The sequence below is a fragment of the Juglans regia genome, chromosome 8 (assembly GCF_001411555.2).
Source record: "Juglans regia cultivar Chandler chromosome 8, Walnut 2.0, whole genome shotgun sequence".
Classification (NCBI taxonomy): Eukaryota; Viridiplantae; Streptophyta; class Magnoliopsida; order Fagales; family Juglandaceae; genus Juglans; species Juglans regia.
Window position 1 is genome coordinate 4613131 of NC_049908.1, and position 21592 is coordinate 4634722.

Here is a 21592-nt window from a genome sequence, read left to right on the forward strand (position 1 = left end):
CTCATCTACCGGCGGTAGTGAAGGTTTGGCCGAAACTTTAACTCCAATTTTTTTCTTGAGTTGGGATACATGAAAAGTGTGATGGATTTTAGATGGTGGAGGCAGATCCAGCTTGTATGCTACCTCCCCAACACGTTGCAGAACCTGGAATGGACCAAAGAACCATGGTGCAAGCTTGAGGTTGCGCCGGTGAGCTACCGTGGTTTGCCGATACGATTGTAAGCGCAGGTATACCCATTCACCTTCTTCAAATTGTAGCTCTTTTCTCTTCAAATCATAATACTTTTTCATGCGGATTTGGGCTTGCTATAGAGTTTGCTCGAGTATTTTTGATATCTGGTCTCTGCTGCATAGAGTGATGTCCACTGAGTGTACCCGAGCTATTCCTGGAATGTAATCCAGCCAACGGGGTGTGGGGTAACCATAGAGGGCCTCAAAGGGTGAGATCCTCATGGATGTGTGCTGAGTGGAATTATACCACCACTTTGCAAGTGAAATCCACACTGCCCAATCTTTAGACCTATCTCCTGTGAAGTACCGTAAGTAATTCTCGACTGTTTTGTTGACGGCTTCGGTCTGCCCTTCAGTTTGAGGGTGATAGGCAGTGCTCATAGACATTTGAACCCCTTGTAGGAAAAACAATTCCTGCCAAAACTGGTTTGTGAAAGTTGGGTCTCTGTCAGAAACTATAGAGCAGGGTAACCCATGTAGCTTGAGGATATTTTTGAGGAATAAATCAGCCACTATCTTGGCTGTATATGGGTGTTTTAAGGGCACAAAGTGACTATACTTAGTCAATCGATTGACTACAACCCATAGACAGTCATACCCTTGTGACATGGGAAGACCATTAATAAAATCTATGGTGATGTGAGTCCATGGTTGAGATGGTATGGGTAATGGCTGCAGTAAGCCACTTGGTAGAGTGTTATCTACCTTAACCCTTTGAAAAATATCACATGCCCTAATAAATTTCTTCAAATCCTTTTTCATTCTCGTCTAGTAGAAATCCCTCCTCATCCGATGAATAGATTTGTCATAACCCGAGTGTCCCCCCCACGGACTGCAATGGGACAGCTCCAATAACTTATTTTTAAATTCCTCATGTTGAGGAATACATAATCTATTATTGTACAACAGTAACCCATCCCTCAAGGTATAGTTATAACTTAACTTACCTTCTGAACAGCTCTTCATCAAATCTTGTAAGTGCACATCCCCCTTATAGGCCTTCTTCAAGTCATCCACCCATTCCACATTAGGAAAGGTGATCAACATTAGTGCCCCTTCAGATTCCTGATCTTTACGGGATAGGGCATCAGCCACCCTATTCTCGGACTCTCTTTTATACTACACAACGAAATCGTAGTCAAGTAATTTAGTGATCTACTTTTGCTGCATAGGAGTTCCAATTTTCTGATCAAGCAAATGTTTAAGACTTTGTTCGTCAGTTTCAACCACGAAGGTCCGCCTCAACAAATAATGCCTCCACTTTAATACAGCTGAAACCAAAGCAAATAACTCCTTCTCATAGGTAGACAATGAGAGGGAGTTGCCCTTGAGAGCCTTGCTGAAAAACGCTATAGGTCTTCCTCGCTGCACCAACACTGCCCCTATTGCTGTCCCGGAAGCATCACACTTAGGGGTGTAACCGATCCAGTCTGGTCCGATTTTGGATAAAATCTAAGACCGAACCGGTATGTATCGGTTTTGTATTTTTCAAAACCGATTACGCACCGGTTACTCTCTTAAACCGGTACTTTCAGTTTTACCGGTTTTCGGTCTGGTCCAGTCCGGTCTGGTTTTCCAATTTTTTTAAGACTATTGGTATAGTTATAAGTTATATATTAATATTAGTTATAAATTATATATTTAATATTAGTATTAGTTATAAACTTTTAGTATTAATTATAAGTATAACTATAGTCTATAGTCTATATTAGACTATTAGTATTATTTATAAACTTATATATTGTATTAACATTTAATGTAATCATTTATAAATTATAATATGAAATTATTTCATATATGAATATATATATATATATATATGAAATTATAAATTAACATTTAATGTATAAATTTATAATTATACATTATATATAAAACTTATATATATTAATATTTAATATATATATAATATTTTGTATAAAACTTATATATAAAAATATTTTTTTTATCAACCGGTTCGGTTCGGTCCGGTCCGGTCTAAAAAATCCCTAAACCAGAACTAGACCGGAATTGGCCGGTTTTCATATTATAAGAACCGGTCCCGGACCGGACCGGTTCAAAACCGGTAAAACCGGTCTGGTCCGGTCCGGTCCGGACCGGTTTTCCGATTTACCGGTTTAAATTTACACCCCTAATCACACTCAATTATGAATGGTATGGAAAAGTCCGGGAGAGCCAAAACTGGTGGCTGAGTTACAGCCCATTTCAGCCTTTGAAATGTCATTTTTGCCTCTTCATTCCAATGAAAACTCTTTTTTTTTAACAACTGGGTAAGTGGCGCTGCAATTTCACCATAGCCTTTTATAAATCTGCTATAATAACCCGTCAAACCCAAAAATCCTCTCAAAGTCTTAAGGGTCTTAGGTAGGGGCCACTCCACCATAGCATTCAGCTTCTTCGGGTCTGCTTGTACCCCCTTTGTTGAAATTAAATGGCCTAGGTCAGCCACATCTTCACACCCAAAACAACACTTGGACTGTTTTGCAAATAACTTGTGCTGCCTTAGTGTCTCTAAGGTTAGCAATAAATGTTGAGTGTGCTCCCCTTCTATTTTGCTGTACACCAAAATATCATCAAAGAAAACAAATATAAACTTCTTTAGAAAAGGTCGAAATACCTCGTTCATGAGACTTTGGAAAGTTGAGGGGGCATTAGTGAGCCCAAATGGCATCACTAGGAACTCATAGTGCCCTTCATGAGTTCTAAAAGCTGTTTTGGGTATGTCATTAGGCTTAACCCGTATTTAATGATAACCGGACCTCAAATCCAGCTTAGAGAATATAGTTGACCCATGTAGTTCATCCATTAGCTCTTCAACCACTGGAATAGGAAATTTATCTTTGATGGTCACACTGTTCAGCCCCTATAGTCAACACATAGCCGCCACGTCCCATCCGCCTTTCTTACCAACAACACGGGAGAAGAGTAAGGACTTTGGCTAGGTTGAATCACTCCTGTAGCCAACAATTCTTGCACTATTTTCTCAATTTCATCTTTTTGGTAATAAGGGTAACGGTAAGATCTCATAGAGATGGGCTCAGTGTTTGGTAATAGGTGTATGGAGTGGTCATGGGTTCGAGGGGGTGGTAGTTCTTTGGGTTCTGAAAACACATCACCAAACTGTCTCAGTAACTTCATAATAGCTGTTGGAATCTCAGTTATAGCTTGAGAATCAGTGGAAATTTCTCCTTCTATGAGCTGTAAAATAACCCCTCTTATCTCCAATTTATTTTGCATGTTTAGAGACCCTTCCTCAATCATCGTGGCAGCTGTTAACCCCTGCATTTTTATCTTTTCACCCTTATAAATAAACTGCATTGACAATTCATCAAAGTCCCACATGATTTTCCCCAACTCCCGCAACCATTTAATTCCCAACACCATATCACAACCAGCCAACACAATGACATGAACTTCCATCTCAAATATGGTTCCTTGAATAAGGACTTCCACCTTACTACATTTCCCAGCGGTAGGAACTAGCTCTCCATTTGCAACTTTCACCATAACCTTCTCCTTCTCATCCAAGGGTAGATAGGTTTTTCTTAATACTGCGGGGTCTAAAAAATTATGAGTAGACCCCGTGTCAATCAAGATGGTAATCCCTTGCTTCCCAATCCTCCATTTCACTCACATTTTGTTTGGATTAAGGGAACAAGTTATTGCATGGAAGGATATTTCTGGATTTTTTTGGTTGTCACAAGTATCTACGGTTGCTGGAATGTCATCTCTAGTTTCTGCTTCTATTTCCTCAATTACCACATTACTCTCATTGTTAGGCAACACTTTCTCCAGCAGAAATAGTTTGGGATTTTGGCACTTATGCCCAGGGACCCACTTGGCATCACAATAATAACATAACCCCTTTTCTCTTCTCTCTTTCATTTGGTTTTGGTTGATTTTGTGTATGGTTAAAGAGGGTTTTTGGTTTGGCTTGGTATTTTCAGATTGGTGGGAAAAATGATGGTTGTGGTTCCTTAAGATATTTGGTTCACCAGAATAGTGTGAGATGGACTTTGAATTTCTTTTGGCTAGGCTAAGGTTTTCCTTTTGTATCTTGGCTAGGCTGTAGGCAGTTATTAGGTTGGTGGGGCTAAACATTCTCACAGGTAGTCTGATCTCATCCCTTAGTCCATTCAAAAAACAGCTCAACTTACATGCATCGGATATACCTTTCAACCTGTTTGACAAGGTTTCAAAGTTTGCTTGGTAATCTTCCAATGTGGTTGTTTGTTTTAACCTTATAAGGGCCTCCATAGGGTCATCATAAGCATTAGGTCCAAACCTAACAAGTAGTGCTCTAGTGAACATATCCCAATCCTGGATGTGCACACTTTGTTCCAAATCTTGGAACCAAACCAATGCTCTTCCTTCTAAATGAAAGGAAGCCAGTTTCACACGGCTTTGTGGAAATGTATTATGGTATTGAAAAAACTGGTTAACTTTATAAATCCAACCTGATGGGTTATCTCCATTGAATACAGGAAAATCCAATCTCACTGTGCATGCCTGGACTTCACCCTGCTGCTGTTGATGAAACTGCTGCTGGTGCGGAAACTGTTGTTGTTGATGGAAATGTTGTTGCTGAAACTGTTGTTGCTATTGAAACTGATGTTGTTGTTGCTGTTGCTGCTGCTGTAGATGCAAGTTTTCCTGGTCATTTCCACCTAGTACACTTGAGAAAGACTCCCAGGAATTCGAGCTAGAATTTCCTATTTTCATCCCCTCTGTGATGATAGCTAGTTGCTGCATTATAGTCTCATTTTGCTTCTTTAATGTTGCCATATCTGTATCTAAATGAGACATTCTTGAATCTGTGAACTTTTTTTAGCTCTTGATACTGATTTTCTGATGATGTTTTGAGGGCATTGAGCCCATCCTGTAACTGACTTAGCCTAGTACCTTCTGCCATGAGGCAATATTTTTTTGCACAGGTACCGGTGTCTCTGGATACCACTTGTAACACTCTGGGAATTATTATTGGAAAAAGCTTCCCAGAGGAATGCCTTTTCAGGGAAAGTAATAGAGAGAATGTAGAAGGAGAAGAAAATGCTAAACTTTTACTCAGATTTTTCATGACTTCCTTAGGCGCATGACGGCGCCTTACATAGCAGAACCCTACAGTGCGATAATAAAGGCCATGGGCCTGTAGTAGAAGAAAACAATAACATCTGGGTAGCCCAGTTGACAACAAAGCATGAAGAAAATAACTAAAGGAATTAACTAGATGAATCCAAGCAAGGTTCGACCCAGGTATAAAATCCTTAAGCCCACGCTGTTGGGCCCAGCCCAAGACTCCATTCACTCTCACTTCACTTCACTTCAGACACATGCACACATAACACTTTAGTTCACTTCGGCACTTTAGTTCCCCATTACGCGAACCCTAACTCCATCTTCTCTTCCCAAACTCACCTAGCCGTCGCCGCTCCTTGCACCTGGTCAACCCAACGCCGGCAGATGTGTTACAGGGTGGAATAGCGCGCTGGAAAGCGGTTGGTGGGTTGGTGAAAGGACTCAGATGGCCACGTGTGTCTTTGTGCTCCAGTTATCGCTTGATTTTTCACTAGGTCGGCCGATGAATCTTGTGGAATGTAATTTTCGGCCTGATATAGATGGCACTGTCGATGATTCTCCAATTTTCTGTATCTTTACTGGGTTGGAGGTTTGCACTAAATATTAAATAAGTGAGCGGTGCTACCGTTATCAAATTTGTGTCCCGAATAAGTTAACGAATAGTATATTTTAATTTTTAATTTTCCTTTTTTTTCATATATTTTTTTAATCATAAATATTTAAAAATAACATTCACAATATAATTAAAAAATACATTTTTAATCACTAAATAAAAAAAAAATTCATTCAAGACACTATTTGAATCCCAAATTCGGGACCAAAACATTTTTGTAAATAAGTACCTTCTATTTTAAAAAAAATTTATGGTTTATGGGACCCGCTGACCTCGATTCCACATTTTAAACATAGAGCTTCTACAAACACTATCAAGATTTTTTTGGCTTAAATTGGTTCACTATATATCTTTCTTTTTTTAAAGACAACTTTTTAATGAATATTATTGTGTTTGGATGTTGAATTGAATTGAATTGAGTTGAGTTGATAAAATATTATTAGAATATTATTTTTTAATAATATTATTATTTTCAAATTTGAAAAAATTAAATTATTTATTATGTTTTGTGTTGAAATTTAAAAAAATTATAAAGATGAGTTAAGATGAATTAAAATAGATTTATGAACCAAATGAAGCCATATCTTTAAAATCATATTTACTATGGAATTTAAGGTCTAGAATTAAAAACATATTAAATTCAATAAAATGAATTTTATAATATTTATAATGATCCGGTGAATCTTAGATAAGCCTCTAAAAAAGTTGGTCCGAAATAGAAACAAAAATTATATTCATAAGCCTCACCTACCACACTTTATTTTTTCTTATTAAATATGTGATATATAAATGATGAGTATATAAATTTAGAGAAAATATATTTGCAACCGTGAATTGTGCAACCGTCGCGTAATCGTTTTGAAAAAAGTGAATAAAATATGAGATCTACATTAAAAAAATTAATTTTTTAATAGTGAATCCCACTTTTTTTCAAAGCGGTTACGCGGCGTTTACGCATTTCACAGTTGTACATAGAATTACTCATAAATTTAATTGTTTTAAAAAAAATATAACTAACAAAAAGTTTTAAAAAAATTAATAAATAATATAAATTGTGATATGTGATATGTAAGTCTTGTGGAAAGAAAATTTCTGATTTTAGAGAAACGTTAATATATAGAAGAGAAATACTTTTTGTCCTGAATTTGTGTCCTCAATTATTTTTTTTTTTTACTTAATGATTAAGGAAATATTTTTTAATGATATTATAAATTTTTTATTTTTTAAAAAAATATTTATGATGATTAAAATATTAAAAATAAAATAAAATAACTTATTCAAAATATTTATTAAAGATACATTTTCGATGAACGTAACAATGCTCTGTATAGAAACTGTCACATTTCGGGTAGGCATATGGACCCCTCGAGAAGAAGAAAGCACGCATGGGCCTGCTCTGACCTCTTTATGGTTCAGTTTTTGGGATGTGACGAGACATATATTTTTGATGCCATGGCAATCATTCACGTAATTTATTTTGATGCAATGCTATTTATCATTTCAATTTTTATTATTTTATAATATGATATTTAATAATTAGAAATTATTTATTATATTTTATTTATAAATTTATCATTTAATATCATATTATAGAATGATAGAAGGATAATAAGAGTTGAGATGATTAATAAATTTTTTCTTTATTTTGTAATATATAAACATTACGTCACATAGTTTTTATTTTTTAAAAATAGTAAATATAAAATTTATATAAAATTAATTAATTTTTAATAATCAACTCTGCTCTTTTTCAAATGTGTAACATTAATCTCAAATTATACCATATTGCCAAGCCCATATATGACCGCCACTTGTTTGAGAAAAAGATCAATGTTACCTCTGTAAATGAATGATGTATTTTGTACACGGATCAAGAAATGGTTATTTACCTATAAAGAACAAAAGAACAAAACATTAGAAAAAGAACACAAGATGGGCAAGCAATGAAATTAATGTTACGTTTGGATAGTGATGTGATTTTAAATATTCTGGAAATAATAATAAAATAATAATAATAAAATAATGATAAAATATTAAATAGTAACGATAAATAGATATAAAATAATAATAAAATAATAAATAATAATTGAATATTCTTAAAATACTCTACTATCTAAACTAGTCCTAAATTAAATAACTTAGACCATGCTTAGTCACATGAATTCTTTTAGGTGGGGTTTGAATAGTAAGATGAAATGAAATAATTTTAGATGAAACTTAAAAATTGAATAAAATATTGTTATAATATTTTTTTTAATATTATTATTGTTTTAAAATTTGAAAAAATTGAATTGTTTATTGTATTTTATGTGATAATTTGTGAAATTATAATGATAAGATAGATTGAGATGATTTTGGTAAAACTAAGCCTAATTTTGTAAATTTTTTTAAAGTTTTCAACTTTGGCCAAAATATCTTTAAATCCTGAATTTTGTATATATTTCTTCAAACAATTAGTTACCTAATTATTTGTCTAAATTTGAGCGAGGAATAAAAAAACAGAAAAGATAAAATAAATATTATAAAACTAAAGAAAAATAGCAAGACAATTGATATAAAACAAAGACGATCAAGTGATAATTTGATGGACTTATTCACTAACGCATCACCAACTATAACGTTTAAGAAGTTGGTTCACAACATTAAAATGCATCAACTCAATGATCTTTCATCATACACTATTAATGATCTTTTGAGAGAGATAAATTGATCACACGGATTGTACTATTTTTTATTTACAAGTTTTTAACGAAACAATCCTGTAACATTCTAATATACACAATAATTGTGTATTATTTTTCATTGGCCATTATTTTTTATATTGAATTTTTATTCGACAATATTTTAACGACATATGTTTTTTATTTATAGTTATTTAATAGGAAGCGTTATAAATGGATGCATGAACTTCATGAATGACTATTAGATTTCATCTTTTAGAATTCTACCTAATCAATATATCAACTTTTGATATTCTTAAATTCATCAATATATCTCATTAATTCAAGTATCATAATTTCATAATTATTTCTTTTATCCTCTCATGTCTATAAAATAGTGTCTTGAGAATAATTCAGAAGACACAAAAAAAATTTGAAGTGAATAATATTAAGTTCCTAAAAAATTAGTTTTCAATTATTTTATTATTTTTGCTCAACTTTACAACAATAAGATTATAAAAATAGTTAAAAAAAATATTATTCAAACACATTTTTAGATCTCTCTATTCACTTTTACAAACTTCAGTATAACATATATTTTAAAAAATACTCATTCACTTTTACAAAACTCAATAAAGATTCATCTCAAAATATTTATAAATAATCCTAAAAAATTCTCATAAATATTTTTTTACATTCCAATACCAAGTGAAATAGCTAAAGAAATTAAGATTTTCTATGATTATCTAATTTTTATATCTTTTATAATTAGAAAGAACAGACTTGACAACGTTATCACACGGAAAATGCGTTACTCCGGTCGGAGTTTAGCAATAGAACTTCGTACATTACATAGGGGCTCTTGGCTCTCTTTGTTCCTCGCCCGCGTCGGGCCTCCTCACCCACAATCCTCAACGCCCCTGTTAAGTTATTCCCAGATCAAAAACCCGTTGTCAGTCCCAACGAGGGTGTTAAAGCTCACCAATCGGAATTTTCTATATTTTTCTTCATTTTCGTTCGATTGTAGTTCGTTCTATTTACGTAAAGATTAGATCGAGGAGCAATGGACGGTTTTATCAATAAGCTTCGGAGCCTGGACGCGTACCCGAAAATCAACGAGGACTTCTACAGACGTACGCTCTCCGGTGGCGTTATCACTCTCGTCTCTTCCGTTGTCATGCTTTTGCTCTTCATCTCCGAGCTCCGTAACTCTCTTTCCATTTCTACGTATATTCGTTTGTTTGTTTTGTTAGGGTTTCAATTTTTGTTCCGTGCTCTGATTAAATCTTTTGTAGTTTTGTGATACAAGCACGTCTTCTCCCTGATCTGAAATTGATTAGAATAATACAGGCTGGAATTTCCTTATTTTTTTACCGTATGTCGTAACCAAGAGGATGAATCATTGAATAATCAGCCAAGACTCGGAATCTTTTTTAGGGTTCTTCCCTGCCATATTTCTGATATATTGGATGTAGTCTATTTTTCTCTTTAAATGGAGAATTTGCATTGGTTTGAATGATATTAGATTTATTGGTTTGACGTCATTTTTCTGTTCTTCCTAGTGAAAAATGTTTGGCTGGGAAGCAATGGTCCACAAAACTACTTAGTCAGAAGGTTCTAATGATGGTTTGTTCTAACCTTCGTTGCAATTCGAAAATAGTTGGAGGATTCTATGTACTATTGTTTATAGATGCAATGACAGACGCATATTCACATCCCTTAGCTTGTTTTGCTTATCTCTTTTGTTGCATTCTCTTGCGTATTGGTCATCAGTGACCAAGGACGGAATCAAACTGATACAGATAACAATGTTCTGATGAATGAACACTTCATCTCCTTAGGTAATTACTTCCAATGATAAAGTAATGTCTGATTTTTTAGAAGTCTAGTGTGTTGTTGCTTCGAAGCAGATATTTAGAGCTTTTGTTTCCTTCATCTCTTTCTTTCTTTTGTTTTTCTTTAGCATTATTAATATATTTAATTAAAGAGTAGAATGTATCTTATTTGTCTAAATACTTATAAAAAGTTTATTATTTGTCTAAATTGCTAACTATTCTTTTTTATCATGCAATGGTTACAGGATTGTATCTTCATGCAGTAACTGAAACAAAGCTTGTAGTAGATACTTCCAGAGGTGAAACTCTACGGATCAATGTAATGTTTCTGTCTTCTGTAAAAATTCTAGCCTCTTGCTCCCTTTCCAGAAACCCTAGGATTTTGCATAAGCTTTCTCTGATTGTATCTTGCTCTCTTGCGAGAGCGGTCAATGAATGAGCTTAGAAATCTCTTTTCAATACATTACTCCATTGGTCAATTGTAATTGATTTTCATGAATTTGTTGTATCACTAAACTAGCACACTTGGGTGTTTCCCTTGTATATGTCCGGTATGCTTGGGCTCTTGCCTATTCTTATGGTCAATAGATTTTTGTTTACCGATCAAAAAATAAAAAAAATTACACAAATTTATTTCAATTAAAATGATCTAATCTTGGAGACTGTGATTAGTTATTTTCTGCATATCATTAGGTAATTTATCCAATAAAGTTTGTACTTTTGTTATGCACTTCGATTAACCTCTTGAGTAATTGATTTGCGATCCACATGATGTTTGAAATTGCAGTTTGATGTCACATTTCCTGCCCTTCCATGCTCTATACTCAGTCTTGATGCCATGGACATAAGTGGAGAGCAACACCTTGATGTGGTAGGCCTTGCAAGCCATATTTTTGTACTTTATGTCAATGATTGTGTATATACAAGCCATTTATTAAAAAAAAAAAAAAAAATGATATTGGGATACTGGCCTCTTCCGAAAAGAAGATTGAGTATATACAACCTGTTTATGTATGTATATTCTCTTTTTCTTTCAATGTAGTTATAAATGCTGATGTTTCTAATTGTGTATCCTCTCCCCCCTTCTCTCTCTGCACACGCACCAAGGTGCAGAAAAGCACAAGAGACTGCTTAAATTAAGCAGTCTCTTGTGTTAGTTAAAGCATTGATTAGCATTAATTGCTTGTCTATTTTACTTACAGAAACATGACATAATCAAGAAAAGATTAGATGCTCATGGAAATGTTATAGAATCAAGGCAAGATGGCATTGGTGCTCCTAAGGTTAGTAATGCAGTATTCCTTCATTTCATCTCTTGGCACTAACGTCTGTTTTGCTATTGTGGATATAACTGAGCTTTATATTTGTGGGTGGGCGGGAGGGATTTTATCTAATGGACTCTCGGATTCGTGACTATTGCCATGTGTGTCTGGAGTAGTTCTTTTGTACCCATATTTTCTTACCTTCCTTTTACCTAGATGAGCCAGGAATTGAAACTCTCTATGCTGTGTTGGGTTGCCAAAATCAAAATCATATGATAAGTTTCTCTGTGAAAATGCACTTAGGCACTTTGGTCCTTCTTGAGTAATATTTATTTGCTTTGATCTTTTGTGGCCTTCTGTCTCTAGGATCACTTAAAATTTAAATTTGTGGGAATCAGATAATTTTATTCCAATTATCACTAGTACAGCATCTCTATTCATGCATCTTTGTTCTTTCTAACTATTCATTGTTGGGGACTCTGGGGGTCACTTTGGAGGTATCAAAATAAGAGAGGCTTTGTGGAGGTTAACTCTGGACTCTAAGTACAGGTTTTTGAGAGAAGGAGGTGAAGGCAACTTTCTTTGGCTTCCTTCCAAGAAAAGAATGTTCAATGTTCGTGCTTTCTATATTGTTTTTATTTGTCATAATAATTTACTTGGAAGAATATTACTTGAAAAAAAATAAAAATTTACTTGGAAGAGTATGTGGTGGACTAAGGTACCTTTGAGAGCTGCATTTTTTGCTTAGGATTCTCACAATGGATAATCTACAGAGAAGTCAATATTGTGATCAATTGGTGCTGCATGTGTAAGAGGAGTGGGGAGTTCATGATCACCTTTTAATCCACTGTGAGATGGCTAGTGGTTTGTGGAGTGATTTTTTTTGTTGGGCTGGCTTGGCTCGGCTCGGCTCGGCTCGGCTCGGCTCAGGTTATGCCCATAAGAATAGTAAACCTTTTTACTCTTGGAGAGGGTTAGGTGGTAGCCCAGAAATTCCAGCAGGGTGGAAAATGGTTCTTGCCTTATATTGTGTAATTAGAGGGAAAAAAATGATAAAAGTTTTAAGAATCGTGAACGGATGATGGTGGAATTCATGACTTACTTTTACAATACTATCCTCCTTTAGACAGCTTCTATACAATTTAACGGGCTTAATTTCCTTGATTTTATTCTATGTTTTTCTCTTTCTAGATATGTATATTTCTTGTATACATCCCATGTACTTGGATTGCAACTTTTAATAATTTATTATATAAAAAAAATTCCACTCCTTTTCATTTGTCTTTTCCTTCTTTCTGCTCATTTCCTTTTTTGCTCAACTCAGATTGAAAAGCCATTACAGAGACATGGTGGTAGGCTCGAGCACAATGAGACATATTGTGGCTCCTGTTACGGTGGAGAAACGGTATGTTTGTCTGGGTGGACCCTTTTGCAGATATGGAGTTTTTTAATCTAGCGTTGGAAGTTGTATCTTGTATGTAGCTTGTTGAACATAAATTTTTGGAAGCTGTTTGTGCATTGTGAGAATATCACCATATGGACTAGTGGATGAATGCCACCTATTAATTCAGTATTTTAGTACACGCTTCTCTAGTTTTTTTTTTTATTTTGTTTAGATTATGGACACTAACACTTTTGAAATCACTGGCTTCAGAGTAAAAATGCAATTGGATATGGACGGTTGCTAGTTATTTGTTTCCACGAGGCATATTTTCTGTTATGTTTTTAGGCTCACCCTCCTGCACCTGTTTCTGTTACTGCAGTCAGATGAAGCATGTTGTAATTCCTGTGAAGATGTTCGTGAAGCATATCGAAAGAAAGGTTGGGGAATGTCAAACCCTGATCTGATTGATCAGGTTTGTCTTTCCTGGAAGCTTATTTGGAAATATCTATCTTGAATCTTCAAATATTTTGTAATGATCTTGTGAGAATGGGAAAATTGCTTGATACTGGAAGAATAACATGACTTAGATACTTCTATTGTACTCGATATGTATCTTTATTTTTCACCTTATCAGGAAACTTTTATATGGAGTTAAGAGATTATTTTTTCCCTTTTCATTTCCTTTGATATTTGATTAAGCATACACATGACTTAGATACTTCTATTGTACTCTATATGTATCTTTATTTTTCACCTTATTGGGAAACTTTTATATGGAGTTATAGATTATTTTTTCCCTTTTCATTTCCTCTGATATTTGATTAAGCATACATATTACTGTTTGATTCTTTAGTATTATATCTTTAGTCAATGGTATGCTTGAAACAGATAGCTTCAACCCGCCTGGCCTCTCTTTGTAGCTTTAATATAATGACCCATGCAATTGCAGTGAACAAGTCTTGCCTTGGCTTGGTTGATTCAACTTCTGCATTATAACACAATGATCTTTATCCATATTATTGTTTTGTTAGATATTCCTATGGAAACATTTAATTCTCGTTTTGATCTTATGAGGTTTGTGGATTCTTTAATACTTGTTGACACTTAGTGCAAAAGAGAAGGGTTTCTACAAAAGATTAAAGATGAAGAAGGTGAAGGATGTAACATAAATGGATTCTTGGAAGTCAATAAGGTGGCTGGAAATTTTCATTTTGCACCTGGAAAAAGCTTCTATCAATCTGGTGTTCATGTACACGATCTGCTAGCGTTTCAAAAGGATAGCTTCAATGTAAGTTATAAGCCAGACGCTTTTTAATAATTTTTTATTGATCACACTCCATGCATTATTTTGCTATTGTTTTTCCTTTGTCTAACCTTCATCTGTTTTACCTTCACCATTCTTTCTGAAGCATCTGATAAATGTGATATTTGTGATATAGATAAGTCACAAGATCAATAGATTGACTTTTGGAGACTATTTCCCTGGTGTTGTGAATCCTCTGGACGGGTAGGCACTTTTTTCTTTTCTTTCATCCAAGTCCAGTGAGCCATCCCATGTACGAAAAACTTAGTTCTACTTTTTCTCTATGTCACATTGTATATGTCGAAATGAAATTATTTTATTCTGTCCAACTTTCAGTGTGCTATGGACACACCAAACACCAAGTGGCATGTATCAGTATTTCATCAAGGTTGGTGTCCTGGATGATAATAATCTCCTTGTTAATATTTTTAAATGTCTTGTGCATTTATACTAGTTCTAGATTTGGAAGGAGGCTTACACATTTAAACAAGCTTACCGTTGGAAATGTATGCTGCTAATTGAGTGAAAATTAATGAAATCATTGAGAAACTCTATTGGTTCTAAGGACTTCTACGCATTTGCTATTTATTTTGCAGGTTGTACCTACAGTGTACACGGATGTGAGCGGGCACACTATCCAGTCAAATCAGGTGCAATTAAGCTCATAGAAGCCATTAATTCGTGACTTCTCTGTTGTGTATAGAACATGACATGATACGAACTTCAATTTGACTTTTGCAGTTTTCAGTAACTGAACATTTTATGAGTGCTGAACAAGCCCACTTTCAAGCTCTTCCAGGAGTATTTTTCTTTTATGATCTCTCTCCAATTAAGGTGGGATTTTCTCGTTATGGCAATTTACAAGAAAGGTCATTCAAATTTTCAAAGATACTTATGGTTCTGGAACTATTGTGTGCAAAGTTTTCCTGTCTGATTCCGGGGCATGGACTTTTACTTTTGGGCTCATTTTTCTTGTATCTGACTTGCAAACTGCAGGTCACTTTCACGGAGGAGCATATTTCATTTTTACACTTCCTAACTAATGTGTGCGCCATCATTGGAGGTAACTGCAAAACATTCTCCTTGCTCTTGAGTTTATTGGCAGAATATGTTTCTTTTTGAATGTTTGTTTTGATGCATAACAATGGTGTTTGACTGTTGTGTTCAGGAGTTTTCACTGTTTCAGGAATCTTGGATTCATTTATATATCATGGTCATAGGGCGATCAAGAAGAAGATGGAAATTGGCAAATTTAGTTGATGATCGATTTGATTAGCAATTGCTGCAGTTGTATTTGGTTGCTTGGCCACCAATGGCTTTATGGAGAGGGATTAAATTAAGAGAAGAGGAACTATGCAATGGACTCTCTCCAAATTGTTGAATGGGCCCCCCTCCCTTGTGATCACAATTCACAGCTGAAGAGTTCTCATATATGTGTTTGGTCACAGAAGGTTGAATTCTTTAGTGACAGCTCCTTTTTGCCCATTTTTACCTGTTTGTAACTTCTCTGTTAGGTGCTGTTTGGATAGTGAGAGTTTCTTAAATACCTCATGAATAGTTATGACATGTTGAGGATAAATCAAGTTTTTTAAAGTATAATTGTGAATTATTCTCCTGGTGGAAATGGGAGCGGACAAGTGAGTTGTAGTTCAATTACCCTCTGAATTTGAAACATGGTCATTATGTTTGGGATTTTTTCCCCTTTCTTTCTTGGGTAATAAACCCAGACAATTAAAATACATTGCAGATATTTGATTTTGAATTTTTGGGCCGACTCAGCATTCTCTCTTATGTTTTGCAGTTCGTGCTAAATAGGTAGCTATCTCCCGGAATTTCTCTATTCTGGTATACCCCAGCTGCAATGGAGTGCAAATTGCACCTTTTTCTAGTCCAAAGATAAAATTCGGTAATTTTAATTTGTAATTTCAAAATGTGGATAGTGATATTCTCTTTCTATCATAAGATATGTTTTGAAAATAATTTAATTATATGAATAACTCTTTTGATTACTTAATAATTCATGGTGTTAGTCGGAATAAAATGTTTACTTTTAAATTGAAATAAAATTCAAAGAAAATTGGTCTGGTTTGGTTTGGGAAATGATATCTTATCTTAATATAATTATTATAAATTTTTCAAATTTTTGTATAAAATATAATAAAAAATTTAATTTTTTAAAATTTAAAAATATTAAAAAAAAAGATTTTAATAATATTTTGTTCAGTTTTTAATTTTAATAACTTGAAACCCACCTTTTCGACTTGACCCGAAGTCCACCGATTTTGTTTGCTGCGTCTCCCGTGCCACCAAGCAAAAGACAAAGTGCTGTTAATATCTACCCCCAAGCATCGCCAGGGGAACCATCCCACCTCGAGAAACTGGGTCTGGGGCAATGGCTTGCTCCGGAGTGCTGACCTTTTCCGCATCACCCTTAATACTGCACTCAGTAGACTCATCTACTTCTAAGGTATGCAAATGCAAAGGCAAAGCCACCTCTCTTTCTTGCTCTTCGAATTCTGCCACTACTACTAGGGGTGTAAACCGGTCGGTCCAGACCGGAGAAACCAACCGGACTAGACCGAAAAAAGGCATGGTCGGTTTCGGTCTAGTAATTAAGGGAATTTCGATCTTTGGTCTAGTCTCGAGATGAAGATTTCTCGGACCAAACCGGACTGACTGATTTTTTTTTTAATATATTATTTTATATAATAATTGTAAAATAAATTATGTAGTTTTCATCTAACCTATCCCCTTTTAGAATATAAAATTTTAAATATGTAATTACAAATTAATATTATATTAATCGTATATTATCAATTAACCTCTCAATTCACAATTAACTAATGTGTGACATCTATGAGACTATGACCTAAGTTGCAACTTGCAAGTAAATATAAAGCATGTATGGATGTATGGAATCATGGATAATTAAATTATTTATGCTTATTAGTTATTGCTTCATATATAAAATGTAAAAAATTGTAAATAGCTCATTATGCATTACCTTAGAACTATCATAATTCATAAATTATAATACATTAATATACTCTAAGTTAGTAATAAATAACAATTAACATCATCAATATAATTATATAATTATAAATTGATAACTAAACTAAATCATTATGTCTATAATACTATAACTATAGTCTATAATTATAAAGAAATCACTATAAATCTATAAGACTATAACTATATATAGTATTAAATTATTAATATCACTATGACTAATGAGTAATGACTATAAGTTTATAATTAATACTAATATATAACTATACTAATAGTATAATATAACTATACTAAATCACTATAAGTTTATAACTAATACTAATATATAACTATATTAATAGTATAATATTAATACTATTATATAGTCTAATATATTATATAGCTATACTAAATCACTTAGTTTATAACTAATATGAATATACAACTATAGTCTAATATTAAATATAGTTATACTAATATATAAGTTTATAACTAATACTAATCACTAATCACTAATCACTATAACTAAATCACTATAGTCTATTAAAAATTTAAATGTATTACAAATATATATAAATTATAATTATCAATTTTTCAAACCATCAATTTTTTTTTAATTATCATTGAAAAAAAGGAACCACATTTGATGATTTGAGTCACTCAGTATAAGATGCGATACCACATTTGGGATCATTTTTAATCCTCTGTATAGGATGCGATATTTTGACTTTGCATTGAAATGCATGTATGCTAATTATCCCACAAAAGTTGTTGATTTGAGTTGGAAGGTTAAAAATGCTTTAATCTACATGTATGAGGCATACGCTCATAATGAGGGAGGCAACAATTCTGATCTACAATAGCAGTGCACAAGTCCCCCACGTGAAAAAGTAAATTCTACAGATGGTAGTGGTAGGACGGCAGAAAGAATGACCATATTCAAGCAACGGTTACAGTCGGAAAACACATTGGGAATCAAGAATGAGGTTGATAGATACCTAGCTGAAAGTTGTGAGGAGGCATTCCCAAGTTTTGACATTCTTATTTGGTGGAGGGTTAATTCAATTAGATATTATGTACTTTCCAAAGTTGCACGAGATGTACCCGCAATACCAGTACCTATAGTGGCTTTTGAATCTACATTTAGCATGGCGGGTCGTGTCCTTGATCATTTTCAAAGTAGTTTATCTCCGATGATGGTTGAGGCTCTCATTTGTACATAGAATTGACTTTGTTCTTCTTCTACTCCAATCAACCTTAAGACTTTAATGAATGAGGTGGAGGATTTTAAGAGGCAGTTGGGTATGTTTCTTACTTACTTCATTTTATAACTTTTATGATCTATAATACTATATGTTATGTAAATTTATATAATTTGTTTTGTTTTTTTATTGTATAGAACTTGTTCGGGACGGTGACAATTCTATGGAGGTTTCAAATACAATGTCTACAACCAATGCAAGTTAATGAGGTGAATTGTATTTTAGCTCATTAGTTTTCAATATTCATTTTTGCTATTTGCTAATAATTTCTTTGTTTACACTTTACAGCGTATTGTGAAAACTGAAAAGTATGTCAAGCTAAAAGATGTAGGAAGCTACGACTTAGGAGCTGCCAGGAGAATAATTGTATAATTTGTATTGATGTAAATTGTAATTTGAATTTAGAGCTTTTAATTTTCAGTTATATGAGACCTGTATGATTTTTAGTTTTTATTATCTATGCTTGGGAATGGTTTTTTTTTTTTTCTTTCTTTCATTTAGAAGCCAAATTTGCTTGGGAATGTTTTTTCAATTTTATTTCATTATCAAGTATAATTTTTAGTTTTAACCTTATTTAAATTGTTTGGATGGATTAGTAGTAAGAAAATCAAGTAGTTATTCATTTTTTGAAGTTTCTGATAGATATAGATAAAATTTATTTTTTGTAGTAGAACCTTTTATTTAAATTTATTCACTGTAATTTAGTTAGCATATTGCTTTGTAATTTATTCCTTTTTAGACTATCGGTGAAGAGTTTTGTAACTTGCATTTTTTTTATAAGCATTTTGTGGGTGGCTTTATAAGTTGTATTTTTTTGCTTCAAATTGAATAAAATGTTAGGGAACTTTCACTATTGGGCCGAAAAAATAGAAGAATAAGGTTGGGCTATAGGACGGACCAGGCCTGATCGAATTGGATCGAATAGGACGGACCAGGCCTGATCGAATTGGATCGGATCGGACCGGTCCTTATGCCTATTCGGTCTGGTCCAAGGTGAGAAAATCCTGGACCAAATTTGTCCGGTCCGGTCCACAAAACCTCATCAAGACCGACCGGACCAGACCAAATTCACCATTACTAGCAATGCATGAATGGAGGTCTCCGTCAATTAGTCACATTCTCCCCCATTACTTCTTCAAAAGTAGTCCAGTGCAGGCTGAGGCCTGATATGCTTAGTGGACTTTTTTACTTCAATTACAATGAATTCATCTCATGAAGAGTTCATTTCAACTAGGCCCATCGAACTACCTTGAGAAAAAGTAGTTGGCCCATGGGTATATATATGCATTTTACAGCCCAAACATCCCTTTCTTACAAGATAGGCGGTTTTAATTTTTATACATGTCAAAAAATGAATTAAAAAAATAGAAAATTATTATTGCTGTAAACTCATTTGAAGAGTTTGGTAGGGAGCTGTACGGAAATATTTGATAAATGAGATGATATAAGAATTTTGTGAATAGTAATAAAATAGTTTGTAAATAATAGTGTGATAATTTTTTTTGGTAATGGATGTGGGGGTTCGAAACCAAAATTTTCATTTGGAGACTCGGGTTATATCTCATCAGGCTATTAAGCTCTTGGTAATGGTAATGAAATAATTTATGTTAAATATTTATTAGATTTTGAGAAATGAGAGAAAAAAAAATTGAATAAAAAAATTATAAAATTAAAATATTGGTAGGATATAATTTTTTTAATATAAATTTTATTTTAAGATTTGAAAATTTTGAATTATTTTTTATTTTTGTTTGAAAATTTAAAAAATTTGTAATGATTAGTTTGAAAGTATTTATATTTAAATGATATTTGAGAATGAAATGAGATGAAATATTATAAGATTTGTTTCCAAACATGCCTGTAGTTGAGGATGTGGCATTGTTAGTTGCGTCCCTTGATTTCAATTGCTTTGATACTTTTTTCCGGCAAATTTGTACCAAACGACATCCCAAGGAATCAACTGATTATAATGGTTAGGCGAAGTTTTATTTATTTAATTTTCTGAATCATGACCTCTTTTATCCTAATTTGTCGTTGTTTTCGGGTCTTGCTAACTGATTTCCCATATTTTATGTTGGGATTTAAAAGAGTTTTGAGTGAAACTGAAGTTGATTCGATTTCGGCACTGTTAATTTCAACTACTTTTCGTAACGATCATGAGTACCATTGACATAGACAATTTTACTTTTGACAAATTGGTCCTAACGGAACTAAATAATTATAAAGAGGAGTACTACTCTACTGTACTAGGAATAGGAATAGGAATAGGAATAGGAATAGATGGAAGACAGATCAAATCCAGCTCCCATAGCTTCTTATAATAATACCATTTAAAACCCCAACCGTTGGACTCCGACTCATTCCTTCGATGAAAATATTCATTTTCAAGCCTCCTTTTTTATACAATCGGTGCATTCTTGACGTGGAACCCTTTTACATTATTTATGTTTTAAAAAATTAATGTTTTGGGTTTTCTAAAATTGTAATAGATCTCATAATAAGTGATAACTTATTATTTGGTTATTCAGTTTAGATAAAATAAGATGAGATATTTTATTAAAAATTATATTAAATATTATTATAATATAATTTTTATTTTAAAATTAAAAAAATTAAATTACTTATTATATTTTATGTGAAAGTTTAAAAAAATTATAATGATAAGATAAGATGAGATAAAATAATTTTATATATTCAAATTTAGACTAACATATCAATTTATGTATAGTAAAACTCTTCCTTTGACGGTCGTTAATTATCATTTTTTACACGTTCTCCTCTTTAATTTTACTTGTCCTTTTTATACTCTTCATACTATTTTAGTTTTGATAATGAAAAATACACAATTTTTTCCATGACAACCCTTTAACACAATTATGATATTTTAAAGAGTAATATTAGATATAGGTATTAAATATTACATGCTCATTTTGAAAAATAGTGTGATTTATTATTAAAAAATTAAATTTTTTTATGTA

The 21592-nt window shown here is 33.2% G+C and overlaps 1 protein-coding gene across 3 annotated transcripts; it reads left to right on the top strand.

Annotated features, from left to right (window-relative positions):
* Positions 1-9379: 9379 nt before the first annotated feature.
* On the top strand, positions 9380-16128 carry LOC109003825 (endoplasmic reticulum-Golgi intermediate compartment protein 3-like). 3 transcript variants are annotated; one of them, XM_035693368.1, is made up of 14 exons: positions 9847-10206; positions 10354-10421; positions 10661-10734; positions 11203-11286; positions 11618-11698; positions 13002-13082; positions 13441-13533; positions 14170-14349; positions 14501-14568; positions 14701-14752; positions 14961-15014; positions 15106-15198; positions 15361-15427; positions 15533-16128. In XM_035693368.1, exons 2-14 carry the CDS (start codon positions 10397-10399, stop codon positions 15622-15624), a joined length of 1044 nt encoding a protein of 347 aa, XP_035549261.1. In that variant the 5' UTR covers positions 9847-10206; positions 10354-10396; the 3' UTR covers positions 15625-16128. The 3 variants fall into 3 exon arrangements, with proteins under 3 accessions (XP_018837679.2, XP_035549261.1, XP_035549260.1); XM_035693367.1 differs by having other exon boundaries at positions 10186-10206; positions 10304-10421; XM_018982134.2 differs by lacking the exons at positions 9847-10206; positions 10354-10421 and adding an exon at positions 9380-9785.
* Positions 16129-21592: the final 5464 nt, after the last annotated feature.